We start from the raw sequence: 24,859 nt of genomic DNA on the forward strand, positions 1-24,859 counted from the left end.
TCACAGAAATACAAGAGGCGTTACGACGCTTAACCCTTCAAGCTACAGAAGCTGGCCATGAGGTTGTATTTGATAACGGCAGGATTTCAAATCTCTGAAAACAAGGGCAATATTGGGAACTAGGTCATTCCTATGAGTCTTCCTGCTGAGAACAAGCAGAAGAGCTGGACGTCATCAACCTATAAAGGCAGCAAAGAAGACTCAAAAGAAGGAAACCCAGAGAAATGAGCCCAGCGAGGGAGCTGCTTGAGCCCAGAGGCAGCCGAGGCCTTGAGAAGCCAAGAAAAAGCTGAGCTGAAGCTAAAGACCACATGCTGGAGAAAGGGGAGCCACAGGCCCAGAACGCCGGTGCACACGGCCAACCAGCAGAAACGTTTAAGAATCATCTCGTAAAAAAGAAAATACTATCGAGAGCAACAGTCAGCTCTACCCACCACCAGTCCCTCCCACCAGGAAGCTTGCCCAAGCCTCTTAGATAGCCTCATCCACCAGAGGGCAGACAGCAGAAGCAAGAAGAACTACAATCCTGCAGCCTGGGGAACAAAAACCACATTCACAGAAAGACAGACAAGATGAATAGGCAGAGGGCTATGTACCAGACGAAGGAACAAGATAAAACCCCAGAAAGACAACTAAGTGAAGTGGAGATAGGCAACCTTCCAGAGAAAGGATTCAGAATAATGATAGTGAAGATGATCCAGGACCTCGGAAAAGCAATGGAGGCAGAGATCGAGAAGATGCAAGAAATGTTTAACAAAGACCTAGAAGAATTAGAGAACAGACAAACAGAGATGAACAATACAATAACTGAAATGAAAAATACACTAGAAGGAATCAATAACAGAATAACTGAGGCAGAAGAAGGGGTAAGTGACCAGGAAGACAGAATGGTGGAATTCACTGCCGCGGAACAAAATAAAGAAAAAAGAATGAAAAGAAATGAAGACAGCCTAAGAGACCTCTGGGACAACATTAGACGCAACAACATTCACATTATAGGGGTCCCAGAAGGAGAAGAGAGAGAGAGAGGACCCCAGAAAATATGTGAAGAGATTATAGTCAAAAACTTCCCTAACATGGTAAAGGAAATAGCCACCCAATTCCAGGAAGCGAACAGAGTCCCAGGCAGGAAAAACCCAACGAGAAAGACGCTGAGACACAGAGTAATCAAATTGACAAAAATCAAAGACAAATAAAAATTATTGAAAGCAACAAGGGAAAAATGACAAATAACATACAAGGGAACTCCCATAAAGTTAACAGCTGATTTCTCAGAAGAAACTCTACAAGCCAGAAGGGAGTGGCACAATATATCTAAAGTGATGAAAGGGAAGAACGTACAACCAAGATTACTCAACCCGGCAAGGATCTCATTCAGACTCGATGAAGAAATCAAAACCTTTACAGACAAGACAAAAGCTAAGAGAATTCAGCACCATCAAACCAGCTCTACAACAAACGCTAAAGTAACTTCTCTAAGTGGGAAAAACAAGAGAAGAAAAGGACCTGCAAAAACAAACCCATAACAATTAAGAAAATGGTAATAGGAACATACATATCGATAATTACCTTCAACGTGAATGGATTAAATGCTCCAACCAAAAGACACAGGCTCGCTGAATGGATACAAAAATAAGACCCATATATATGCTGTCTACAAGAGACCCACTTCAGACCTAGGGACACATTCAGACTGAAAGTGACGGGGTGGAAAAAGGTATTCCATGCAAATGGAAATCGAAAGAAAGCTGGAGTAGCAATGCTCATATCAGATAAAGTGCACTTTAAAATAAAGAATGTTACAAGAGACAAGGAAGGACACTACATAATGATCAAGGGATCAATCCAAGGAGAAGATATAACAATTATAAATATATATGCCCCCAACACAGGAGCACCTCAATACATAAGGCAACTGCTAACAGCTATAAAAGAGGAAATCGACAGTAACACAGTAATAGTGGGGGACTTTAACACCTCACTTACACCAACGGACAGATCATCCACACAGAAAATGAATAAGGAAGGACAAGCTTTAAATGACACAACAGACCAGATAGATTTAATTAATGTTTATGGGACATTCCATCCAAAAACAGCAGATGACACTTTCTTCTCAACTGCGCACGGAACACTCTTCAGGATAGATCAAATCTTGGGTCACAAATCAAGCCTCAGTAAAGTTAAGAAAATTGAAATCATATCAAGCATCTTTTCTGACCACAATGCTATGAGATTAGAAATCAATTACAGGGAAAAAAATGTAAAAAACACGAACACATGGAGGCTAAACAATATGTTACTAAATAACCAACAGAAATACAAAGCATCTTAAGAGACTACTACAAGCAACTCTATGCCAATAAAATGGACAACCTGGAAGAAGTGGACAAATTCTTAGAAAGGTATAACCTTCCAAGACTGAACCAGGAAGAAACAGAAAATATGAACAGACCAATCACAAGTAATGAAATTGAAACTGTGATTAAAAATCTTCCAACAAACAAAAGTTCAGGACCAGAGAGCTTCACAGGTGAATTCTATCAAACATTTAGAGAAGTGTTAAAGAGAAGTGTTAAACATTTAACACCCATCCATCTCAAACTCTTCTAAAGAACTGCAGAGGAAGGAACACTCCCAAACTCATTCTATGAGGCCACCATCACCCTGATACCAAAACCAGATAAAGACACTACAAAAAAGGAAAATTACAGACCACTGTCACTGATGAATATAGATGCAAAAACCCTCAACAAAATACTAGCAAACAGAATCCAACAGCACATTAAAAGGATCATACACCATGATCAAGTGGGTTTTATCCCAGGTCAATCAATGTGATATGCCATATTAACAAACTGAAGAATAAAAACCATATGATCATCTGAATAGATGCAGAAAAAGCTTCTGACAAAATTCAACACCCATTTATGATAAAACCTCTCTAGAAAGTAGGCACAGAGGGAACCTACCTCAACCTAATAATGGCCATATACAACAAACCCACAGCAATCATCATTCTCAATGGTGAAAAACTGAAAGCATTTCCTCTAAGATCTGGAAAAAGACAAGGATGTCCACTCTCGCCACTATTATTCAACACAGTTTTGGAAGTCCTAGCCATGGCACTCAGAGAAGAAAAAGAAATAAAAGAATACAAATTGGCAAAGAAGTAAAACTGTCACTGTTTGCAGATGACATGATACTGTACATAGAGAAACGTAAAGATGCCACCAGAAAACTACTATAGCTAAGCAATGAATGTGGTAAAGTAGCAGGATGCAAAATTAATGCACAGAAATCTCCTGCATTCCTATACGCTAATGATGAAAAATCTGTTAGAGAAATTAAGGAAACACTCCCATTTACCACTGCAACAAAAAGAATAAAATACCTAGGAATAAACCTACCTAGGGAGACAAAAGACCTGTATGCAGAAAACTACAAGACACTGATGAAAGAAATTAAAGATAATATCAACAGATGGAGAGATATACCATGTTCTTGGATTGGAAGAATCAATAGTGTGAAAATGACTATACTACCCAAAGCAATCTACAGATTCAATTCAATCCCTATCAAATTACCAGTGGCATTTTTTACAGAACCAGGACAAAAAATCTTAAAATTTGTACAGAGACACAAAAGACCCCCAATAGCCAAAGCAGTCTTGAAGGAAAAAAACGGAGCTGGAGGAGTCAGACTCCCTGACTTCAGACTACACCACAAAGCTATAGTAATCAAGACAATATGGTACTGGCACAAAAACAGAAATATAGATCAATGGAACAGGATAGAAAGCCCAGAGATAAACCCACGCACCTATGGTCAACTAATCTATGACAAAGGAGGCAAGAATATATAATGGCAAAAAGACAGTCTCTTCAATAAGTGGTGCTGGGAACATGGACAGCTACATGTAAAAGAATGAAATTAGAACACTCCCAACACCATACACAAAAATAAACTCAAAATGGGTTAGAGACCTAAATGTAAGCCTGGACACTATAAAACTCTTAGAGGAAAACACAGGAAGAACACTCTTTGACATAAATCACAGCAAGATCTTTTTTGATCCACCTCCCAGAGTAATGGAAATAAAAACAAAAATAAACAAATGGGACCTAATGAAACGTAAAAGCTTTTGCAAAGCAAAGGAAACTACAAAGAAGACAAAAAGACAACCCTCAGAATGGGAGAGAATATCTGCAAACGAATCAATGGACAAAGGATTCATCTCCAAAATATGTAAACAGCTCATGCAGCTCAATATTAACAAAACAAACATCGCAATCAAAAAATGAGCAGAAGACCTAAACAGACATTTCTCCAAAGAAGACATACAGATGGCCAAGAAGCACATGAAAGGATGCTCAACATCACTAATTATTAGAGAAATGCAAATCAAAACTACAATGAGGTGCCACCTCACACCAGTTAGAATGGGAATCGTCAGAAAATCTACAAACAACAAATGCTGGAGAGGGTGTGGAGAAAAGGGAACCCTCTTGCACTGTTGGTGGGAATGTAAACTGATACAACCACTCTGGAGAACAGTATGGAGGTTCCTTAAAAAACTAAAAACAGAATAACCACATGATCCAGCAATCCTACTGGGCATATACCCAGCGAAAACCATAAAAAACCTTAAAAAACTAAAAACAGAATAACCATATGACCCAGCAATCCTACTGGGCATATACCCAGAGAAAACCATAATTCAAAAAGACACATGCACCCCAATCTTCACTGCAGCACTATTTACAATACCGAGGTCATGTAAGAAACCTAAATGCCCATCAACAGAAGGATGGATAAAGAAGATGTGGTACATATATACAGTGGAATATCAGCCATAAAAACGAACGAAATTGGGTCATTTGTAGAGATGTGGATGGATGTAGGGATTGTCATACAGAGTGAAGTAAGTCAAAAAGAGAAAAACAAATATTGTATATTAACGCATACATGTGGAACCTAGAAAAATGGTACAGATGAACCGGTTTGCAGGGCAGAAACAGAGACAAAGATGCAGAGAACAAACATATGGACACCAAGGGGGGAAGCGGGGTGGTGGTGGGATGAATTGGGTGACTGGGACTGACATGTATACACTGATGTGTATAAAATGGATGACTAATAAGAACCTGCTGTATAAAAACATAAATAAAATAAAATTCAAAAAAAAAGAAAATACTATCCCGAGACTCATACCGTGGCCACAAGCCTTCATACACCAAGCCCAGTTCTCAGTCAAAAACCAGGAGGGCTTCCCTGGTGGCGCAGTGGTTGGGAGTCCGCCTGCCAATGAGGGGACATGGGTTCGTGCCCCGGTCCGGGAAGATCCCACATGCCGCGGAGCGGCTGGGCCCGTGAGCCACGGCCGCTGAGTCTGCGCGTCCGGAGCCTGTGCTCCGCAGCGGGAGAGGCCACAACAGTGAGAGGCCCGCGTACCGCAAAAAAAAAAAACATCCCACACGGAGCAACGGAGAGCCCACGTGCCGCAACAAAGACCCAGTGCAGGCAAATAAATAAATAAATAAACAAATAAGTAAATAAAGGCATTTGTGTCTAGGCTTTATCTGCCTAGGTGTCTGGATCAGACCCTGGAAAGAGGGTAAAACAGCTATAAAGGCTACCAACGTGATGATTTTTGACTGAGAATATGGGCTGTGGATTAGACAGCGTTTTTATCAACATCAAATGTTCTGAATTAGATAATTACAAGAGAACCTCCTCCTTAGGAGATGAACACTGGCGTACTCAGGGGTGGATGGTCACAAGGCCTGCAACTCACTCTAAAATGAGTCAGCAAAAATAACATGTGTGTGTATGTATGCGTGTGTATATATACATGTGCAGTGTGTGTGTACACGCACACATATACACACACATACACACACATACACAAAGAGAAAGAAATCAAACGTGGCGAAATGTTAACAATTGGTGAATCTCAGTGAAGGGAACGTGAATTTCCACTGTACCATAATTGCAACTTTCCCATAATTAGAAAAGTTTCAAACTAAAAATATGAAAAGAACATTTAATGGGACGAGTCCCTTGATGTAGCACGATGTTCCCAGGAATGCTGGCCCGAGAGGTGAGCTGACAAGTACTCAAGGACACACAGGTAGGCGAGGATGCCCGGGGCGGAGTGGTCTGTAACCGTGAAACCCGGACGCTGGGTGGGCCCGCGGCTCCGCCTGGTGCTGCCTGCGGTTCAGGACAGCAGCGGGGACGGCAGAGCCGGCTGAGTCCCAGGGCGCTCGAGACTCTGCACTAACTGCTCACCCTCTCCAACCCCCAACATCCTCGGCTCTCGGACACACCCGAGGGGAGCACCGGCCTCGCGAGGCCAGCGCAAGGCGTGAACGGGCCTCCACCCGTCCAGCGTTCAGCCTGGTCCCTGCTGCTCTGCGCAGCAGCAAGTCTAAGGTGAGGATCACATGTGACGCCACAACGATGCGAGGTCCCAGCAATACCCGCCACACACTGGGAGCAAGCTATCTGTAAACGACGAAAGGCACACTGCCATCCGGCCCCAGGCCATTCTGCTCCCACAGAAACGGCCGACGATGACCAGCAGGCAGCCATTACAAAAAGGGTCCTGGAACGCTCTGCTCATCAGGAAAAGAGGTACACTGTACGGCCACAGGCACCGGGTGCTCCAAACCCTACACTTCTTTAAAGATGTTTTTTTTCTTTTGATGTGGACCATTTTTAAAGTCTTTACTGAATTTGTTACAATTTTGCTTCTTCTTATGTGGTTTGGTTTTTCGGCTGCGAGGCATGTGGGATCCTAGCTCCCTGACCAGGGATCGAACCCGTACCCACGACACTGGAAGGCGAAGTTCTAACCATTTTACGCCAGGAAAGTCCAGTACACTTCTTTAAAAGTGTATGTTTTATACATATTTTTTGCTAGAAAAATATTTACCGAAACGTTAACGGTGTTTATCACCACGGGACCGGTTACGAGCGTTGTTTTTTTTTTTTTCTTCCTTTCTGCTTTCTTCCAAAATGCCCACGATAAAGCACGTAATTAACTCTGATAACGTAAAACAGGTTAACTTTAAAAGATGAAGAGGATGAGGGCGGGGCGGGGGAGCCAGTCAGCAGGGCTGGACGCTAAGGAGGGAGGACAAGGGCCAGGGCTGAGGCTGCCGGCAGGACCTGCAGCGCAGCCGGGGTGAGGGGAGGCCCGCGAGACCCCTCTCGGGAAGCAACAGCCGCCGCGGGGCGAGGCAGGGCTGCGGGCAGGCATGCTTGGACGGGCAGACGGGCGGCCTTCCGGTCCAGGAGCCCGGACGGAAGTACAGCGAGAGATGGCTCAAGGCCACATACCACAGTTGCCCTTAAAAAGGAGACACACACCTCTCACGCGGAAGCAGGAGGAAGGATGGGATGGAACAAGGTGATGAGGGGGAAACACTGACGACAGTAGCAGTCGGCATTTACACGGAACGGTGCGCGATCTGTCCATGGTCAACAGTGAATTCACGGTGGAACTGGGGTTTGAACCCACCGCTCACCTGAGAAGAGGCTTTCTACACTAAGTGGTGACCACACAGTTCTCAAGCGAGTCTGAAACGTGTACTCCAGCAGAAAAGCACAAAATGCACAAAGGAGGAGGATTTAGAGACGGGAGGCAACCGGATGTAATCGTCGTAGCTCAGAGACGAGAGGCCAGCCCAGGAGCGTTACAACGCAGACGGAGAAGAAGGGCAGATAAAATGTTAGCAACAGGTTGTGACTGTTTAGGACGCCCACACCTAAAACATGGCATGAACAGAAGGGCTCTGACTCCTGACTCAGAGGAACGACAAGACGTGTTACTGTTGAGTAAAATCCCCTCCATCCTCTGATGGTGATGCCAGCCGCAACACTATCACCAGCAGACCCAGAAAGTTGAATAACACACATTTCAGGCTCCCACCAGGTGGGTCCATGTTTTGGAGGGCCTGAAACTTACACATTTTCAGTGGCCCTCTTAAAAAAAGAAAGTACAGAAATGTAAAGTCAATAAAGAAAAGTGAGAGTAACCCTTTACTAATACCCTCTATTAGCTTCTCAGGCAAATCTTTCTCTGGGATCTTGTCACTGAGATTAATGAAACAATCTGGCCGGCCAGCCAGCCCTGCCTCTGCAGCAGAAGCCAACAGGCCAGGGCCCGGCCATGGGGTGGCGCCACCCGGTGGCCACTGTGCTCTGGAACCCCTTTCTGCGGGCCCACCCAGGAGCCCAGGCAGGGAGGGCACCGGCACCGAAGAGCTGGAGCTCCACCTTGCCCCTCCCCACCCACCAGGACAAAGGGCTGGGGGGACAGCAGCCCACTGCCCACTGCCCCACCCTGGGCACTTCCTAGGGCCCAGCATTGTGGGGCAGGAGTAACCGCGTTGCTCTTTACAGAGAGCAACTCAGGGAGCAGCGAGACATCACTTCTTATGCTCTGGTTCCCACCCTGCTGTGAAACAGAGACAGGAAGCAACAGTCTTATTCAGAGCCCAAAGGGACTACTGCGAAGCGTTAAGAGCCCCAACTTCACTCCAACATTGCTGAAGCTGCTGTAACGTGGCAGCAAAAGTTTTTTGGAGGTAAACTTCTCGAAAGAAAAAAATACAGTAATATGTATTCAAATTCAGCTTCCCCGAGAATTGAGCAAGATGTTAACAGGTGTTACACAAAAAGTTCTGTGAGCAAATACATTTGTGAAACACTCCACTAAGCAAAGGTTTCTTCATTGCAGGACTTCTCAGAGCCTTTATTACTCTGCAACCTTCCAAGTGGGGATGTGGTGTGAAAAGGACTCCAAATGCATTTGGCCACAGAAGTCTTGTTTCACATACTAGCTCCTGAGATTCATGCTCCAGGAACACACTTTGGAAAATATCCTTCTAAATAGCCTTCTATCCAGGGCATCTACAGACGCCCAGAGCGTTATTTTACGAGACATGCAAAATCTTCAAAATGAGTTTTTTCAATTTAATACCAAGTTATTTTTTCAATGTAAGGCCACACCAAATAACCTAACAAAGTTGCTTTCAACTTTCCTCCAAGACTGAGAATAAGCGTGTTCCCATCACCACCTCTATTCAATGCTGTACGGAAAGTCAGTGAAATAAGTCAACTGAAAATAAAAAGCATAAGAACTGAGGGACAACTGTGATTATTCACAGGTGTCATGACTGGGTGCAGAAAAAACCTAACAGAATCCACAAACAAATTATTAAAATTAATTAAGTAATTAGGCAAGATAACGGGATACAAGGTCAACATACAAAACCCACCGTATTTCCATATATGGAAACAAGTAGAAAACAAAATTTACAGCAGATACTGTTCACATTAAAACCGAAAGCATCACCTGCCATGAAAGGTGTGTGAGACCTCTACAGAGAACCCTGCAGAGCATCACTGAGAGCAATTACAGAAGATGTAAGTAAAGGGACAGACCAGTTTCACAGATTAAAAGACTCAGTATTGTGAGGATATCAATTATCCCCCCAAATGATGTATGGATTCCAATTTGCAGTCTCTAGCTTATCCAGATCCATCTTACCTTTCAAGTTCTCAAAATTTGTCACTGTAGATCAAGGAAACACTTCCTTATAACTAACAATGCCCTGATGTCCAGTTAATGTTAAATCACTTGCTCACATGCTGCCCTCAACAGACACTACGAACAGCACACTCCATACAAAAGCCTTTGCTGAAGACTTAAGATCACTTTAGTCTGTTCTTCATCTTTAAACCTGCTCTAACAAGTACTGTTTTCCAAATCAACCTCTTATTAACTTTCATCTAAACACAAAATTCTATCACTCCTGTTTAACTGTGGACATAATACAGATCTAAGGCCCAGTCACTGACGTGACCCCAAAGTTCTGCAAGGCCACATCCATGTATGCTCGTGGATATCACAAGTCAGTGGTCCTCACCCCAGCTGAACACCAGATCTCGCAGAAGCTGTAGAAAACCACACCGATGCCTTGGTTCATCCAGACCAGAGGCATGAGAATCCCGAGGGGTGGCCCACCAGCCTCTGGCACTTTTTACAAGCTCCCAGCTCAATCTCACGTGTTTCCAGGCTAAGGCCTGTGCTGTGGACAGCAAGAGGGCCAGGCACACAGATAGACAGACACACTTCTTTTTAAAACCAGCAACTTACTTCCTTCTGGGTTTGGTGCAGAAAGAATGATGCTGTGGTTTTTCTTTACTTCTTCAACATACTGAGCTATTTTAGCTATACTGTTTCTGATCTCCTCAACCTAGGAGAGAGAGAGAGAAAGTCATCACCACTGCGGCAAATTCACATTTGCAACCACTTTCCATTACCTAAAAAGAGAAGGATAGAAGAGGAAGAAAATAAGTGAATAATTACCACATAAAGAAACAACCACCTTTTCCCATTCATTTAATTTAAAAAATAAAGGGAAATGCGCCATATTAAAATATCTACCTTTATGGCTAAGGCAATATCAGCCACCAGGAAAACCTGGCAGCCAGAGGCATCTACTACCAACGCCAGTCTCCGTGCAGTCAAGAAGGGAGCTCACCCTGCAGCAGAGGCCGACCACCATACTCTCATGTGGGGAGGTACTGACAGCTGATAAGACCAAGCCTTCCTAGTCATTATTTTTTGCCTCTGATACTCTAAAGTATTCACTACTTGTCTCAAAATGTAATGTATTCATTAGCAAGATCTGTCCAGATGGATTCATAACAAGTGTGGCAGGCTGAATACTGTCCCCCAAAATGTCCAGGTCCTGGCCCCCGGGACCTTGGATGGTTACCTTATACGGCAAAGGGAACTGCAGATGTGACGGAAACAAAGGGTCTTGAGATGGGGAGATACAATCCCGGATCCCCCGGTGGGCCCTCAGTATGACCCCAAGGGTACTTGTAAGAGGGAAGTGGATGGAGATGGGACGACAGAAGGCAGCCACGCGACACTAGTGAAGCACAATGGTCTGCTGCCGGCCTGGCAGGCGGAGGGGCGCCAGGGGTGCAGCTCGAGAGGTGGGGAAGGCAGGGCAGCGGGCTCTGCCCGGAGCTCCTGGGGCGTGCGGTCCTGCTGGCAATGTGGCTTCATCCCGGTGGGACCAGCCTGGACTTCCGGCTTCCAGAGATGAAGACAGTAAATCTGTGCTGTTTGAAGCCACTCCGTTTGTGCGGCCCTAGGAAACTAAGCACAACTTCTCTATTTGAACGATGAGGAAAACCCTAAAGCCCAGCAGCAGGGGACTTGTTAGGTTACATTACGGAACTCTAACAAAAGATATGAAAACACCTCCAGGATATATTACCAAGTTAAAAACACGCCGAAAAAAAAAAAATACCCACAAGGTGCAGAACGACACGTATACATGTTAGCAACGATGCAAGAAAGAGGCCAAGATAAGCAGAGATTAACCTGCAGACGTTAACATTTACACGAAGAAACGCTGGGGTGTCTAAATAAGAAACTAAGAAAAGGGTCACCTTCCGAGGGGACAGGTGAGGAAACCAGCAGATGAAGACAGGAGTGCGGGCGAGGCTTCTCGTGCCAGTGCATCCTCTCCCATCGCCCTGATTTCTGAGCAACGGGGACGCACATCCCAGTGGGGAGGTGAGATGCCAGCGTGAGGAGCCCTACGGACTAGAGTGGCTCTCGCGTGTTTGGTCTCAGCGCCTCTTTAATCCTGAAAGTTACGGAAGACCCCAAAGAGCTTTGGCTCACGTAGGCTGTAGCTCGCTTCGGATAATTCCCATAGTGGAGAAACAGCTTCGACACGCGTTAATTCACTGAAGACAGTTAATTACAAGACCACAACATGCCATGGTGGACGTCCACGTTCTCATCCTCAGAATGTCACCTACGGGGCAAAAGCCACCTTGCAGGTGTGATGGGTTAAGAGTCGAGATGGGAGATTACCCTGGATTATCTGGTTTGTTCCAGTGTAACCACAAGAGTCCTTATAAAACAGAAGCCAACAGGACCAAACTTAGAAAAAAGCGACGTTACAGTAGAAGCAGAGGCTGCGGTGAGGTGCCCGACGCTGGGGAAAAGGGCCCCGAGCCAAGGACGCAGGTGCCCCCAGAAGCTGGAGAAGGCAGGACGCAGCCTCTCCCCGCCGGGTCTGCAGGAGGGCGCGGCCCTGCCGGCACCTTGACAGGAGCCCCAGTGGCTCGTTTCAGCTTCGGACCTCTGCAGCTGTCAGGCTCTAAGTGTATGTTGGGTTTAGCCACTACGGTTGTGGTAATTTGTTACACCAGCAGTAGGAAATTAATACAGATGTTAATACCAATAACCTATTTTTATGGAAAAAGCAGAATTCCCTCCCCCCCAAATCAGTGAAAGTACGAGCATTGATCTACATTTTTCTGCAAATCTAATTTCTAGCTTAACGGAAGGCATCTTGATTCTGATACCTGCTTCTGTGTTTAGCCTGTTGCCGTATCACACACTTGATGTAGCCTCTGGGAAACTCCCCCATTGTCCATTCGTGACAGAGTGAGAGGAAAGAGGTAAACATCTTGGTATTTTTATGAAAATCGTTACCAGCCACACAAACTCAATGGAAAGGCCTTAGGGACCCCAGGGACACTGGGACCAAGCCCCACAGCACATTTTGAAAACCAAAGTTTTAGAGGAGAGTTGAACACAGAATTCTACTTGCATAGAGCAGTGAACGGCTATTTCATTAGGCCTGGGTGTTATTTCCATTTATTTACAGTCAATTTCTAGAGAACTTCATACACTTCACATACTTATAATTTAATTAATCATGTAAAAACAGTACACAGAATTAAAACGGAATCTTTTAAAATTTTTGCTACTTTATCATGCAGGCTTCAACACAAATAATGACTTTGGGGTTTTAGTGCACAGATCTACATTTCAACGAGGCATCATTAAAGCAGCATTTCTGAAATAAATTCAGTAGCACGCATCTGTCACAAAGTAGGAGAGACACTGTTTTACCTCTTGGAGGGTTCTGCAGTACACATGCCACCAGTATCTGTGCAGCAGAAGTCCCAGCGTGGTCCAAAAAGAAAACTGCTGGGCCACCGACTCGGGACCAGGAGGGAAGCGCCACCGTCGCTGTGGTGCCAGGTCCATTTACACCGATGCAGCACACCACGCAGGGCCCCCCCACCCCCCCGCCCCGTCAACTACAAACCACCTTCGCAGAGAGGAGATTCCTGGCCGCTCATTACAGCACTACGCTAGTCTTCAGCAAACACTGGTCACGCGCAGAATCCCACCTTTTGCAAAGTTCTATGTGATACGCAAGACCTGAATGCCATTTTCTAAGAAAGAGTTTGTATTAACAAACATCATTTGCTCCTCTATCTGTCTGTCTAAGAAGTCATTTCACAGAAATTAACTGTAAAATAAATCAACCATTTAACAAATGAAACTGGAACTTACGTTACAATCGATGGCTCTCAAACCTCCCTAACACGAGGAGTCACCCGTTTCTGTCTGCAGCTCTGAGACGCCCACAGCCGGAATGGGTTAGCGCTAAGTTACTACGGCTTAATGACTCTGAGTGATTTACATAAGTCTTCTATAAAGTACAACGACAACATTTAATGCTGGGAGATTCTTAAAATGAGAAACGTTTTTCCGGAGAACTGGTATGGAAGAATTAAGCATCTAGGTAAAGGGGGTAAAATCAGACAATTAATGATTTTACAAAGTGGGTAGGTAAGCTCAAGACAGTAAAAAGAGTCTCATTTCCAAAGTGAAAGCCGGAAATCCACCATCTTAACTCTTTTGTACCTTAAAGCAAGTTCCTGTAGCTAACGATTTAATTTCATGTTTTTTCCATTAGATAAGATTAAGAACTAACATAAATGCTTGAAACCCAATGAATAGGTTCTTACACTAGGTATTCAATAAATTCTGACTGGATCTGGAAAACTGATAACTTCTAAAGTTATCTTAGATAACTTCTAAGATATTTTTTATTAACATATTACATATTTTCAAATCCACGTATTGATAGACCGGTTTAGACTGTCAACAGATTTGAGTTAACTGAAACTTGTAGACGAGATTCAACATAATCAAAACAAGTCCTGCAAATGAAGCTTTCATCATTAAAAAATTACACTGAACCCGTTTCTTTTCTTCATATGTAACAAAGTCAAAATATTTGTTCTCTGACACAATTTCAAAAATTTTAAATTATGCAAAATTTGATCAGCTATGACTTAGGGTTAACAATTTAAACATGACGCCAGCCTAGAAACAGCCCTGGGGGGCTAAGAGGGAGAGGGAAAGGCCTCGCAGGGAAGCCCGAAGGAACGGACAGGTGTGAGGTCAGATCCAAGGGCGCGGGCCCACATGCGGACAGCCCAGAGAAAGGCCGTGCTGCCTGACAGCAATGGCAGAGCAGAGCTGCCACAATCGTATCTTTGCTTACGGATAAGACCTCTCAGGAGAGAGAAGTCCATATGACCTAGAGACCGGTATTCTGAAACGTGGAAAACTTCTCAGGAGAGGAATTTAAAATTCAATCAAAGATTTTAGGAAATACACAACGTGAGCTCTTTGATATGTGGGACTCACTGCCATTCTGCAGGAGGAAAGCAAGGGAAGCCTCGCTGTGTGTACCGTGCACACCTGACCACCAGCTGAGGGGCAGCACTGCCCCCAGGCCTTCCCCTCCCCGGGACCAAACCGCCCCGAGTCTGGAGAACACCGCTGGCCATGGGTGCAGCAGCATCTCCCCGGGGCCTTCCCGTGCTCGGAGGACGCGCTTTCCCCCAGCACGGCCCTGGAGCAGCAGCCCCGCCGGGCCAGCACCCCAGCCTGCGGGCATCAGTCTCTCTGCATGTGCCCTCCACACCCACGATCACCATTCTCAACACCCCCCCCACCAAGTCCATCACCAAGAAGAATGTTTTCCTAGCACTAAAAAGTGTAGAGAACATTTGCAATTCAAACACCAACTTTTTAAAATATTAGGGTATTATTTCAAATATGACAAGTGCACAGTTACATTAGTTTAACTATGTTTAAAGAAAACAAGTCCGTCTGGGTTTCATTAAATGGCTCTTACCTGATGGAAGAAATCATCCATAAAATGGTCCTTTTCAATAACAACGGTTGTGTCTCCATCATCATTTTTCCTACACTAAAATGGAAAAATATAAAATGTAAAATTCTGGTTTTAAAAAATTTCACATAGACACAAACAGTGAACTGAAAGACAAGAGCAGTTCGGTACCTACAGGATCCCAACTCACTAAGAGCACCAAAGTGTAACGACTCCGAAGTGTGCCAGAGGCGCACCAGGCCACAGTCAAGGCAGGCAGACCGGGCTGCACGCCCCGAGAAGCAGCCACGTCCTGGGGAAACAATGGCTAGATCTCTCAGAACTGAGAGACGTGGAATCACCCATGCTGAGTACGTCCATTTAACACAGGCCAGGTTTATCCTCAACAAGTGAAACTGCTTACATTGCACACTCTCTCTAAAGATTGAAAATACTGATACCACCAGTTCACTTTTCAAGACTATGTAATAATTTTCAAGGAACTATCACATGTTAGCTGGTGCTTATCAATCTTCCCTACGTGAGTAACTCCCAGTCACGGCCACACTCATAATCAAGGAACACTTTACTAAGGAAAGACTCAGTAGCGAAGACCTGAGTAAGTAACACGGAGGAAGAAAGCAACTGGCCGCTGGGAAGGCCCAGGATAACACCATACTTTACAAGTCATCCATAAAAGGGTCCTTTTCAGCAACAACAGTTGTGTCTCCATCATCATTTTTCCTACACTAAAATGGAAAAATATAAAACGTAAAATTCTGGTTTTAAAATTTTTCACGTAGACACAAACAGGTACCACCAGTTTAAAATAACACTGAAGAATAAAGAATGAGGAGATGTTATTCTAGACCAATGGGTCTCCAACTTGAGGGGCATCAGCTCTGCCTAGAGGGCTGGGTCTCTGACTCAGCGGGGCTGGGGTGAGGCAGTCCACGCACTCGTGACTGTCCTAGAACGTCGGGAACATCGTCACATTCTAAGTTCCAAGTGATGCTGCCGGGCTGGGTTCCCCACCCCTCGAGGGAGGCAGAACCTAACGGTGGAAAGTCTCTCTTGGGAAGAAAGCGACCTCCGTCTACAGCCACGGGGGACAGGAGACAACGTCAGAACCCAGGACCTGGTACCGGAATCACACAGTGTTTGTCAAGGACGTGTGACACAGCATCCACCAGCGAGAGCTGGGGACTCGGGAGGAAAAAGGAAATACACCTGCCAGAATACAGAGGAGGGAGCTGTTAGGTACTGTCTCCCCAAGGACACGCAGGGTGAGTCAGCTCAGCTCAAACCCTGCGAGAGCCGAGGCGGCCAGATTTCGGGGATTCTCTCAACCCTCGTGAAATCAGAGTCTTTAACCACGGAACGTCTGAAGTGTGGCTCTACTGATCTACAACCCAGAAATAACGTGGAAACAAAATTCCACTAAATTTAGCTAGGAAAACATCTACAAAATTTAATAAACTGTCAAGAAAGCACAATGCAGCCTCCCTCTGCACCCATCCAGGGCCCTCACTAAGGCAAATCGATTTGGCCTAAAAATCAACAATAATCTCTCACCACCCCAGGGAAGGTTTCGGCACCTGCCTTACCCCAGGGCCTCCTCGATGAGACAATCCAGGACGGCAAGGGAGAAGAGGCGTGCTCCTCTACGGGAGGCGCGAGTTCCCTCACACAAGGGGCTTTTACGAGAGGACTGTGAACACGGGTTATCACCAGGAGACACCTCGCGCTGGGACAGCCGTGGGGCGGTCTCGGAGGGAAAAGCAGAGACCCACCTACGCAGGACTCCGGCAGAAGCTCCCTCAGCTGCGGGCCGGAGGCCCCCGGCACCTCTCAGAGCTGGGGGACCCTGCTCTCACAGGCGCCAGCTGCGGGGAAAGATGCCTGCAGTCAGGCAGCACTGCCACTGCAAACGTCTTATGTGAGCTCCGCTAACAGGACGAGCACTATGGGTTCAACTGTGCCCCCTAAACACAGATGTTGCAAACCCCTAGGACCTCAGCCTGGGACCCGTATTTGGAAAAAGGGTCAGTGAAGATGCAGTCAGTCAAGATGAGGTCGTGCTGGAGCAGCGTGGGCCCTTAACCCAACGTGACTCGCGTCCTTATGAGAAGAGACAGAGACGCACAGGGGGAGGCGGCCCGTGATGACCGCGATGCACCTACAAGCCGAGGACCCCTGAGGACCGCTGCCCGCACGGGAAGGTGAGAGAGGCAAGGCAGGGCTTTGGCGCAGGTTCGGGGAGCGTGCGGCCCCGCGACACCCTGGCTTCTGGCCTCCAGAGCCGGGAGGGCACATCTCCCTGGGTCAGGCCCCAGTCTGCGGGCCCGCGGCACGAGAGCCCAAGGACGCGCACGCACCAGTACGGGCTGAAGCACGCTCACGCCATCCTTTCTCCAATCATGCGTGCTAACCGAGACACTCCTCTCAACTCTGCAGCCTGTGAACAGCGCTGTCCGGAGGCAAAAACCCTGTACCTACCGGGAGTCGCAGATGTGGGTTCTAACCGGCGACGAGGCGGGGACAACAGCCATCCCGTCCCCGCCCCCAGAGGCGGGGCTATGGGTTTCAGAAGGGCGTTATTTTCCCAGGGCATGCATACCCCAATAAAGGCTCTTAAAATCACTTCTGGTCCATGCTCTTAATTCCGAACAAAAAAGCACTTAAAGGCAGATCGGCAATCGGCTAACAAGCGACAGAAAGTTATGTGCAGACCCGCCCACCAACTCCACAGTGCTTTTCTCCGGGCTCCCAAGGCACCTGAAGTGAAAGACGGCTGCTACTGGGTACCGCGCGCGCCAGGGCACGGGTCGCGCGCTGTCTCACCGGTCCTCCAGCGCCGCCCGAGGCCTGCGAGCATCCCCACTTCACGCACACAGCACCCCATGGACGGCTGAGCACCCAGCCTCTTTGGGCACCAGGTGGGTTCGACCTCACAGATCCCACACTGCGCTCACTCCCCAACGGCAAGAGCTGCCCTCGCCTGGCTCAGTCACCGGGCGACGTAACTTACCTCCCACACCCGCTCGCGCGCCACTTCACGACCCGCCCTCTGCCAGGAGGGGCCGCCCTGCCCCTCTGACTCCAGCCCACGCCCTTGCTCTTGCTCTTAACCCCGCCCCCCGCCCCGCCCCCGCCCTCCTCCCGGAAGAAAGGGCTTCAGGAGGGTCCTCCAGGCGAAGCGGGCCTCCCAGCTCTCTTCCGAGCTCCGGGCCGGGCGGCCTCGCGCGGGCCTTCGACACCACGCGCTCCTCGAGTGGCCCCGCACGTCACTGCCTCCCCGCGCCCCACCCAGTCGCTTCTCAGCTGGGGCGCTCATAGGGCTCAAGGGACTGAACTGTAAGTAGCCAACTCCCTACAGATTCAACGGGGGAGGGGAGAGAGTGAAGGTGAACGTGGCCTAGCAGGGCTGGGATTCCCCGGGGCCGCACATCTCACCCCGCTGACAGCCGCTCGCGGTTCTCAGAGGCCTCGGCGTTCGGCCTGTTTCACTTTCTGCCGTGGAAAATGACAAACACGCACTAAAGTGGAAGGAATGACATACTGGGCCCTCGATGGGTCCATCGCAGGGGTTCAACGACGATCAATCCACACCTGTCTTGCTTCACCTGCACGCCCCCAGCCCCACTCCTGACCCCCGCGGCACTAGACCACCTCGAGGCGAAGCCCACACGAAGATGCCTGTTGTGTGTGCGACACGGTCGCGAACCTAAGCCGGCTACTTCACCTGCTCCGGGAGAGACACTCACTCATTTCCAGGCTCAGGAGAGACGGTTTCCAACATGACACTCTCCCTACGGGCAGTCGGTCATTTTACTCTCACATCACACACAGACCACACTCCGTGCAGGAGGCGGTGAACAAACAGTTACCAAAGAAACTCAATTCTTCCTCGCCACTGAAGCCCACGTGTCATGCGTGACCTTTATTCAGTCATTCGCTTCCTGGTAAATCATTCGTTTCTGTACCTGCAGACCAAGAGGGAGCCAATGACTTGGAATCTGTTTCCTCTAATGTCTTCTTTTTTCCTTCTCATTTTTAACCCGTTACTTATATTTCTTAGTTCTATCTGGAATTCTCAGAATTACCTGACATTAGGAAATAGACCTAGTAATACTGTCTTAGCTTTTCCATTAATGAAAAAAGAAACAAAGAAGTGACTACCAAAACAATGCTCTTTAGGGACTGCCCTGGTGGTCCAGTGGTTCAGGGCTTCTGTGCTTCCACTGCAGGGGGCCAGGGTTCGATTCCTGGTCAAGGAACTAAAATCCCACACGCCGCACGACGTGGCCAAAAAAAAAAAAAAAAAAAAAAAGAAGAAGAAGAAAACGCTGTTTAAGCTGCTGCACAATCGCCCCGTCTTCAGTGAAGCCCACGTTCAACCTTTCTAGCGGAGACGGTGTGATCCCTGTACAGTAGCTGCTGTTGACGACAGTGTACTTATCGTATATAACAAAACGATTTGTGGCAAAGCATTTACTATAAGCAGTGGGAATACCCTCCAACTTGATTTCTAAAGTGTCAAAGTGCAAGATAAACATCCAAATATCAACTTTCCGTTTCTGTTAAACTTTAAAACAATTCTCCTTAAAAGCAGCATTATATTAAAATACAATTCTCTCTGTAAAAACTGTTCTGAGGAAGAGATGTCAAGTAGCTTCCATGTTTAGAGACTATTTAACAGAGATGAATCATTTGTCACTGGAATACCGTTTAGATAATTCAGAAGCTGAATTATCACAAATTAGTAGAATCCAAAGTTGGATAAAACACTGGATCTTTCTCCAGGTTGTTCTCCAAATACACATACACTAGGGCCTTCCATGCAAATGATAATTGTGAGGAAATAATTATCTTGAAATATGTACAATGGTTGTAGTAGCTTTGCTGCTACAATACATTAATTTCAAAATTACATTACTTCAGTAAAAAACGAATACTTGTAATTAAAACTAGGTAAAAGCTGACTGTTGGCCAGGTGGTAATTGTGCCGTCGAATGTCAGTAGCATTTCCTTCCCATACATTTATGTAGTCAATTGTAGTCTCATGCCCCAGGTAGGATATGACACTGCTTCATGTTTTATATTTTTACTTCATATTTGTCTCCATTATTAATATTACATAAATACTGCAGGTACTTACACTTTACATAAATAACACTGTATCACACAAATGCTTCTGTTTTTCTCCTCTCCAAGGTATGTTTAAAGATTTCTCCTCATCTCTCATGTTTTGCTCACCACTGACAATCAAACTCACCACCTTCCTGTCCTTCACACCAACCTGTGCCCACAGCAGAGCCCTGGGGCTGGCCGTGCCTTCTGCCCAGTGCCCACCTCCCAGACCTGTGCTCGGCCGGATCCTTCTCATTCAGATCTCAGCTCAGAGACCTCCCCCGATCAGAGACCCCTGATGGCCCAGCCCAAAACAGCCACGCCCACACCCACTCCCCCTGTTTCATCTCCTCCCCAGCAGTTACCGGGAAAGGCATTTTATTGCTCATTGACTTAGCTGTTTCTTGTCCCCTCCCCCATGACACGTTTCAGGGGAGTAAGGACTTCAAGGGTCTTGTCATAAGTCACGCCTGAAACAGTGCCTGGCACGTAGCAGCCACTCAGTAGAGATCAGCTGAAGGAATGAATGAAGAGCAGAGAGATGAGACAGAGATGGGGGTGGAGCGGAGAGAAAGCACACACAGAAGGACAGAGAAACCAGGAAACAAAGACACAGACACACACAGTGAGAAGCAGCACGGCAGACGAAAGTCAAGGACAGAGGCGGGCTTGGTTGCTCGCTGGCCCTGGTTCCATCTCCTCGTGAGGTCTCACGGCACAGCCCGCCCTGAGTCTGAGGCCCCATTCTACCCTTTAATCAATCTCCCTTTTCTGTTTTAGCTAAGGGGTTTCTGTCCCTTGCAACTCAAAGAGCCTTGAAGACAACAGAGCCCACTGTCAGCTGCATCTCCCTAACCCTGTGCATTTTCAAAAGCAAACACACGACTCAATACACACCTAGCAGGTGCCTTGTGCAGAATCATGAGGCTTCAGAGCAAACCTGACAGCACACATCTGCCCTGGAAACGGTGCAGAGTCTGGGGGAGGGCGCAGGAAGAAAGCAGGACCTCGTGTGTGTTCATATGCACAGACACGAAGATCTCTGGGGACCCAAGGGGGAAGGAGGGCGGGAAGACTTCCTGGTGGTGATGTCTGAACTGAGGCCAAAAGAAGGGGTGGGCGGGGGCTTCCCTGGTGGCGCGGTGGTTGGGGGTCCGCCTGCCGATGCAGGGGACGCGGGTTCGTGCCCCAGTCCGGGAAGATCCCACATGCCGCGGAGCAGCTGGGCCCACTGAGCCTGCGCATCCGGAGCCTGTGCTCCGCAACGGGACAGGCCACAACAGTGAGAGGCCCGTGTACCACAAAGGAAAAAAAAAAAAAAAAAACCAAAAGAAGGGGTGGGGCCGGCAGAGAAAGGGGGAGAGAGACACACACTTGGAGCAGCGTGTGCAAGGGCCGGAGCGGAAGGGCACGTGGGAACAGCAGAGACTGGAACAAGGCGATCTGCGGGAGTGAGGGTGCTGGTTATCGCTTAGGTTCTCTATTCCTTACATTCAGAATGAATAGACTTGAAGTTAAAAACCAGAAGTAATTAACCTGTGGAAAGGTACAGGCTTTGCTCTTTTATTTTATATACAACCGGATATTTATTATACTTCCTGGAGAAACTATACAGATTCCAACTGTGGGAACTGTCTGTATGATGATACAGGATTTAGTAAATTATGAAATTCTAAACCATAAACATATTCAAAGTTATAGATATATTCATATATTAAATTATACATGTATTATGAAATTCTCAGTATTTTAAGTTTCAGTGAAGTACTTAGAAAAAAATGTTTTTATTTTATAAATTGGAACCTGAAACTTTACTACATAACAATTTGCACTCTGCGTGCAATCTGAGCTGCCAAAAAAGAACCTTAAAAATATCTGGGCAGTTTTTCCTGCCACTTAAAAAGTTATACTTGTGGGACTTCCCTGGTGGCGCAGTGGTTAAGAATCCACCTGCCAGCGCAGGGGACAAGGGTGTGATCCCTGGTCTGGGAAGATCACACATGCTGCAGAGCAACTAAGCCCGTGTGCCACAACTACTGAGCCTGCGTTCTAGAGCCCACGAGCCACAACTACTGAAGCCCGCATGCCTAGAGCCCACAACAAGAGAAGCCACCGCAATGAGAAGCCCCCCCTCACTGCAACTAGAGAAAAGCCTGCGCGCAGCAACGAAAACCCAGTGTAGCCAAAAATAAATACATATATACATACATACATAAATTATACTTGCAATTCATCACCATGAACTCAGGTATTAAAAATAGTAATTTTCTACCTAGAAACAAATGACAATGGAGACACGATGACCCAAAACCTATGGGATGCAGCAAAAGCAGTTCTAAGAGGGAAGTTTATAGCAATACAATCCTACCTTAAGAAACAGGAAACATCTCAAATAAGCAACCTAACTTTGCACCTAAAGCAATTAGAGAAAGAACAAAAAAAACCCAAATTTAGCAGAAGGAAAGAAATCATAAAGATCAGATCAGAAATAAATGAAAAAGAAATGAAGGAAACAATAGCAAAGATCAATAAAACTAAAAGCTGGTTCTTTGAGAAGATAAACAAAATTGATAAACCATTAGCCAGACTCATGAAGAAAAAAAGGGAAAAGATTCAAATCAATAGAATTAGAAATTAAAAAGGAGAAGTAAAAACTGACACTGCAGAAATACACAGGATCATGAGAGATTACTACAAGCAACTCTATGCCAATAAAATAGACAACCTGGAAGAAATGGACAAATTCTTAGAAATGCACAACCTGCCGAGACTGAACCAGGAAGAAACAGAAAATATGAACAGACCAATCACCAGCACTGAAGTTGAAACTGTGATTTAAAATCTTCCAACAAACAAAAGCCCAGGACCAGATGGCTTCACAGGCGAATTCTATCAAACATTTAGAGAAGAGCTAACGCCTATCCTTCTCAAAACTCTTCCAAAATATAGCAGAGAGGAACACTCCCAAACTCATTCTACGAGGCCACCATCACCCAGATACTAAAACCAGACAAAGATGTCACAAAGAAAGAAAATTACAGGCCAATATCACTGATGAACATAGATGCAAACATCCTCAACAAAATACTAGCAAACAGAATCCAACAGCACATTAAAAGGATCATACACCATGATCAAGTGGGGTTTATTCCAGGAATGCAAGGATTCTTCAATATATGCAAATCAATCAACGTGATACACCATATTAACAAATTGAAGGAGAAAAACCATATGATCATCTCAATAGATGCAGAGAAAGCTTTCGACAAAATTCAACACCCATTTATGATAAAAACCCTGCAGAAAGTAGGCATAGAGAGAACTTTCCTCAACATAATAAAGGCCACATATGACAAACCCACAGCCAACATCGTCCTCAATGGTGAAAAACTGAAACCATTTCCACTAAGATCAGGAACAAGACAAGGTTGCCCACTCTCACCACTCTTATTCAACATAGTTTTGGAAGTTCTAGCCACAGCAATCAGAGAAGAAAAAGAAATAAAAGGAATCCAAATCGGAAAAGAAGTAAAGCTGTCACTGTTTGCAGATGACATGATACTATACATAGAGAATCCTAAAGATGCTACCAGAAAACTACGAGAGCTAATCAAAGAATTTGGTAAAGTAGCAGGATACAAAATTAATGCACAGAAATCTCTGGCATTCTTTTTTTTTTTTTTTTCTGCGGTACACAGGCCTCTCACTGTTGTGGCCTCTCCCGTTGTGGAGCACAGGCTCCGGACTTGCAGGCTCAGCAGCCATGGCTCACAAGACTAGCCGCTCCGCGGCATGTGGGATCTTCCCGGACCAGGGCACGAACCCGTGTCCCCTGCATTGGCAGGCGGACTCTCAACCACTGCACCACCAGGGAAGCCCTCTGGCATTCTTATACACTAATGATGAAAAATCTGAAAGTGAAATTAAGAAAACACTCCCATTTACCACTGCAACAAAAAGAATAAAATACCTAGGAATAAACCTACCTAGGGAGACAAAAGACCTGTATGCAGAAAACTACAAGACACTGATGAAAGAAATTAAAGATAATATCAACAGATGGAGAGATATACCATGTTCTTGGATTGGAAGAATCAATAGTGTGAAAATGACTATACTACCCAAAGCAATCTACAGATTCAATGCAATCCCTATCAAACTACCACTGGCATTTTTCACAGAACTAGAACAAAAAATTTCACAATTTGTATGGAAACACAAAAGACCCCGAATAGCCAAAGCAATCTTGAGAACGAAAAATGGAGCTGGAGGAATCAGGCTCCCTGACTTCAGACTATACCACAAAGCTACAGTAATCAAGACAGTATGGTACTGGCACAAAAACAGAAATATAGATCAATGGAACAGAACAGAAAGCCCAGAGATAAATCCACGCACATATGGTCACCTTATCTTTGATAAAGGAGGCAAGAAAATACAGTGGAGAAAAGACAGCCTCTTCAATAAGTGGTGCTGGGAAAACTGGACAGGTACATGTAAAACTATAAAATTAGAACACTCCCTAATACCATAGATAAAAATACACTCAAAATGGATTAAAGACCTAAATGTAAGGCCAGACACTATCAAACTCTTAGAGGAAAACATAGGCAGAACACTTTATGACATAAATCACAGCAAGATCCTTTTAGACCCACCTCCTAGAGAAATGTAAATAAGAACAAAAATAAATA

The 24,859-nt window shown here is 45.9% G+C and overlaps 1 protein-coding gene across 2 annotated transcripts in view; it reads right to left on the minus strand.

The window, feature by feature from the left end:
* STX2 (syntaxin 2) overlaps positions 1-24,859 on the minus strand; it is a 44,656-nt gene that overhangs the window by 15,371 nt on the left and 4,426 nt on the right. For both annotated transcript variants that reach the window (XM_029232313.1, XM_029232303.1), the window contains exons 2-3: positions 15,057-15,131; positions 10,172-10,271 (exon numbers count right to left, since the gene is read on the minus strand). In XM_029232313.1, the coding sequence (XP_029088146.1) occupies positions 10,172-10,271; positions 15,057-15,077 (121 nt within the window). In that variant the 5' untranslated portion in view covers positions 15,078-15,131. The remainder of the gene's footprint in view (positions 1-10,171; positions 10,272-15,056; positions 15,132-24,859) is intronic.

Source organism: Monodon monoceros, unplaced genomic scaffold (genome assembly GCF_005190385.1).
Source record: "Monodon monoceros isolate NGI ecotype Baffin Bay Population unplaced genomic scaffold, NGI_Narwhal_1 Super_Scaffold_1, whole genome shotgun sequence".
NCBI classification, from domain to species: domain Eukaryota; kingdom Metazoa; phylum Chordata; class Mammalia; order Artiodactyla; family Monodontidae; genus Monodon; species Monodon monoceros.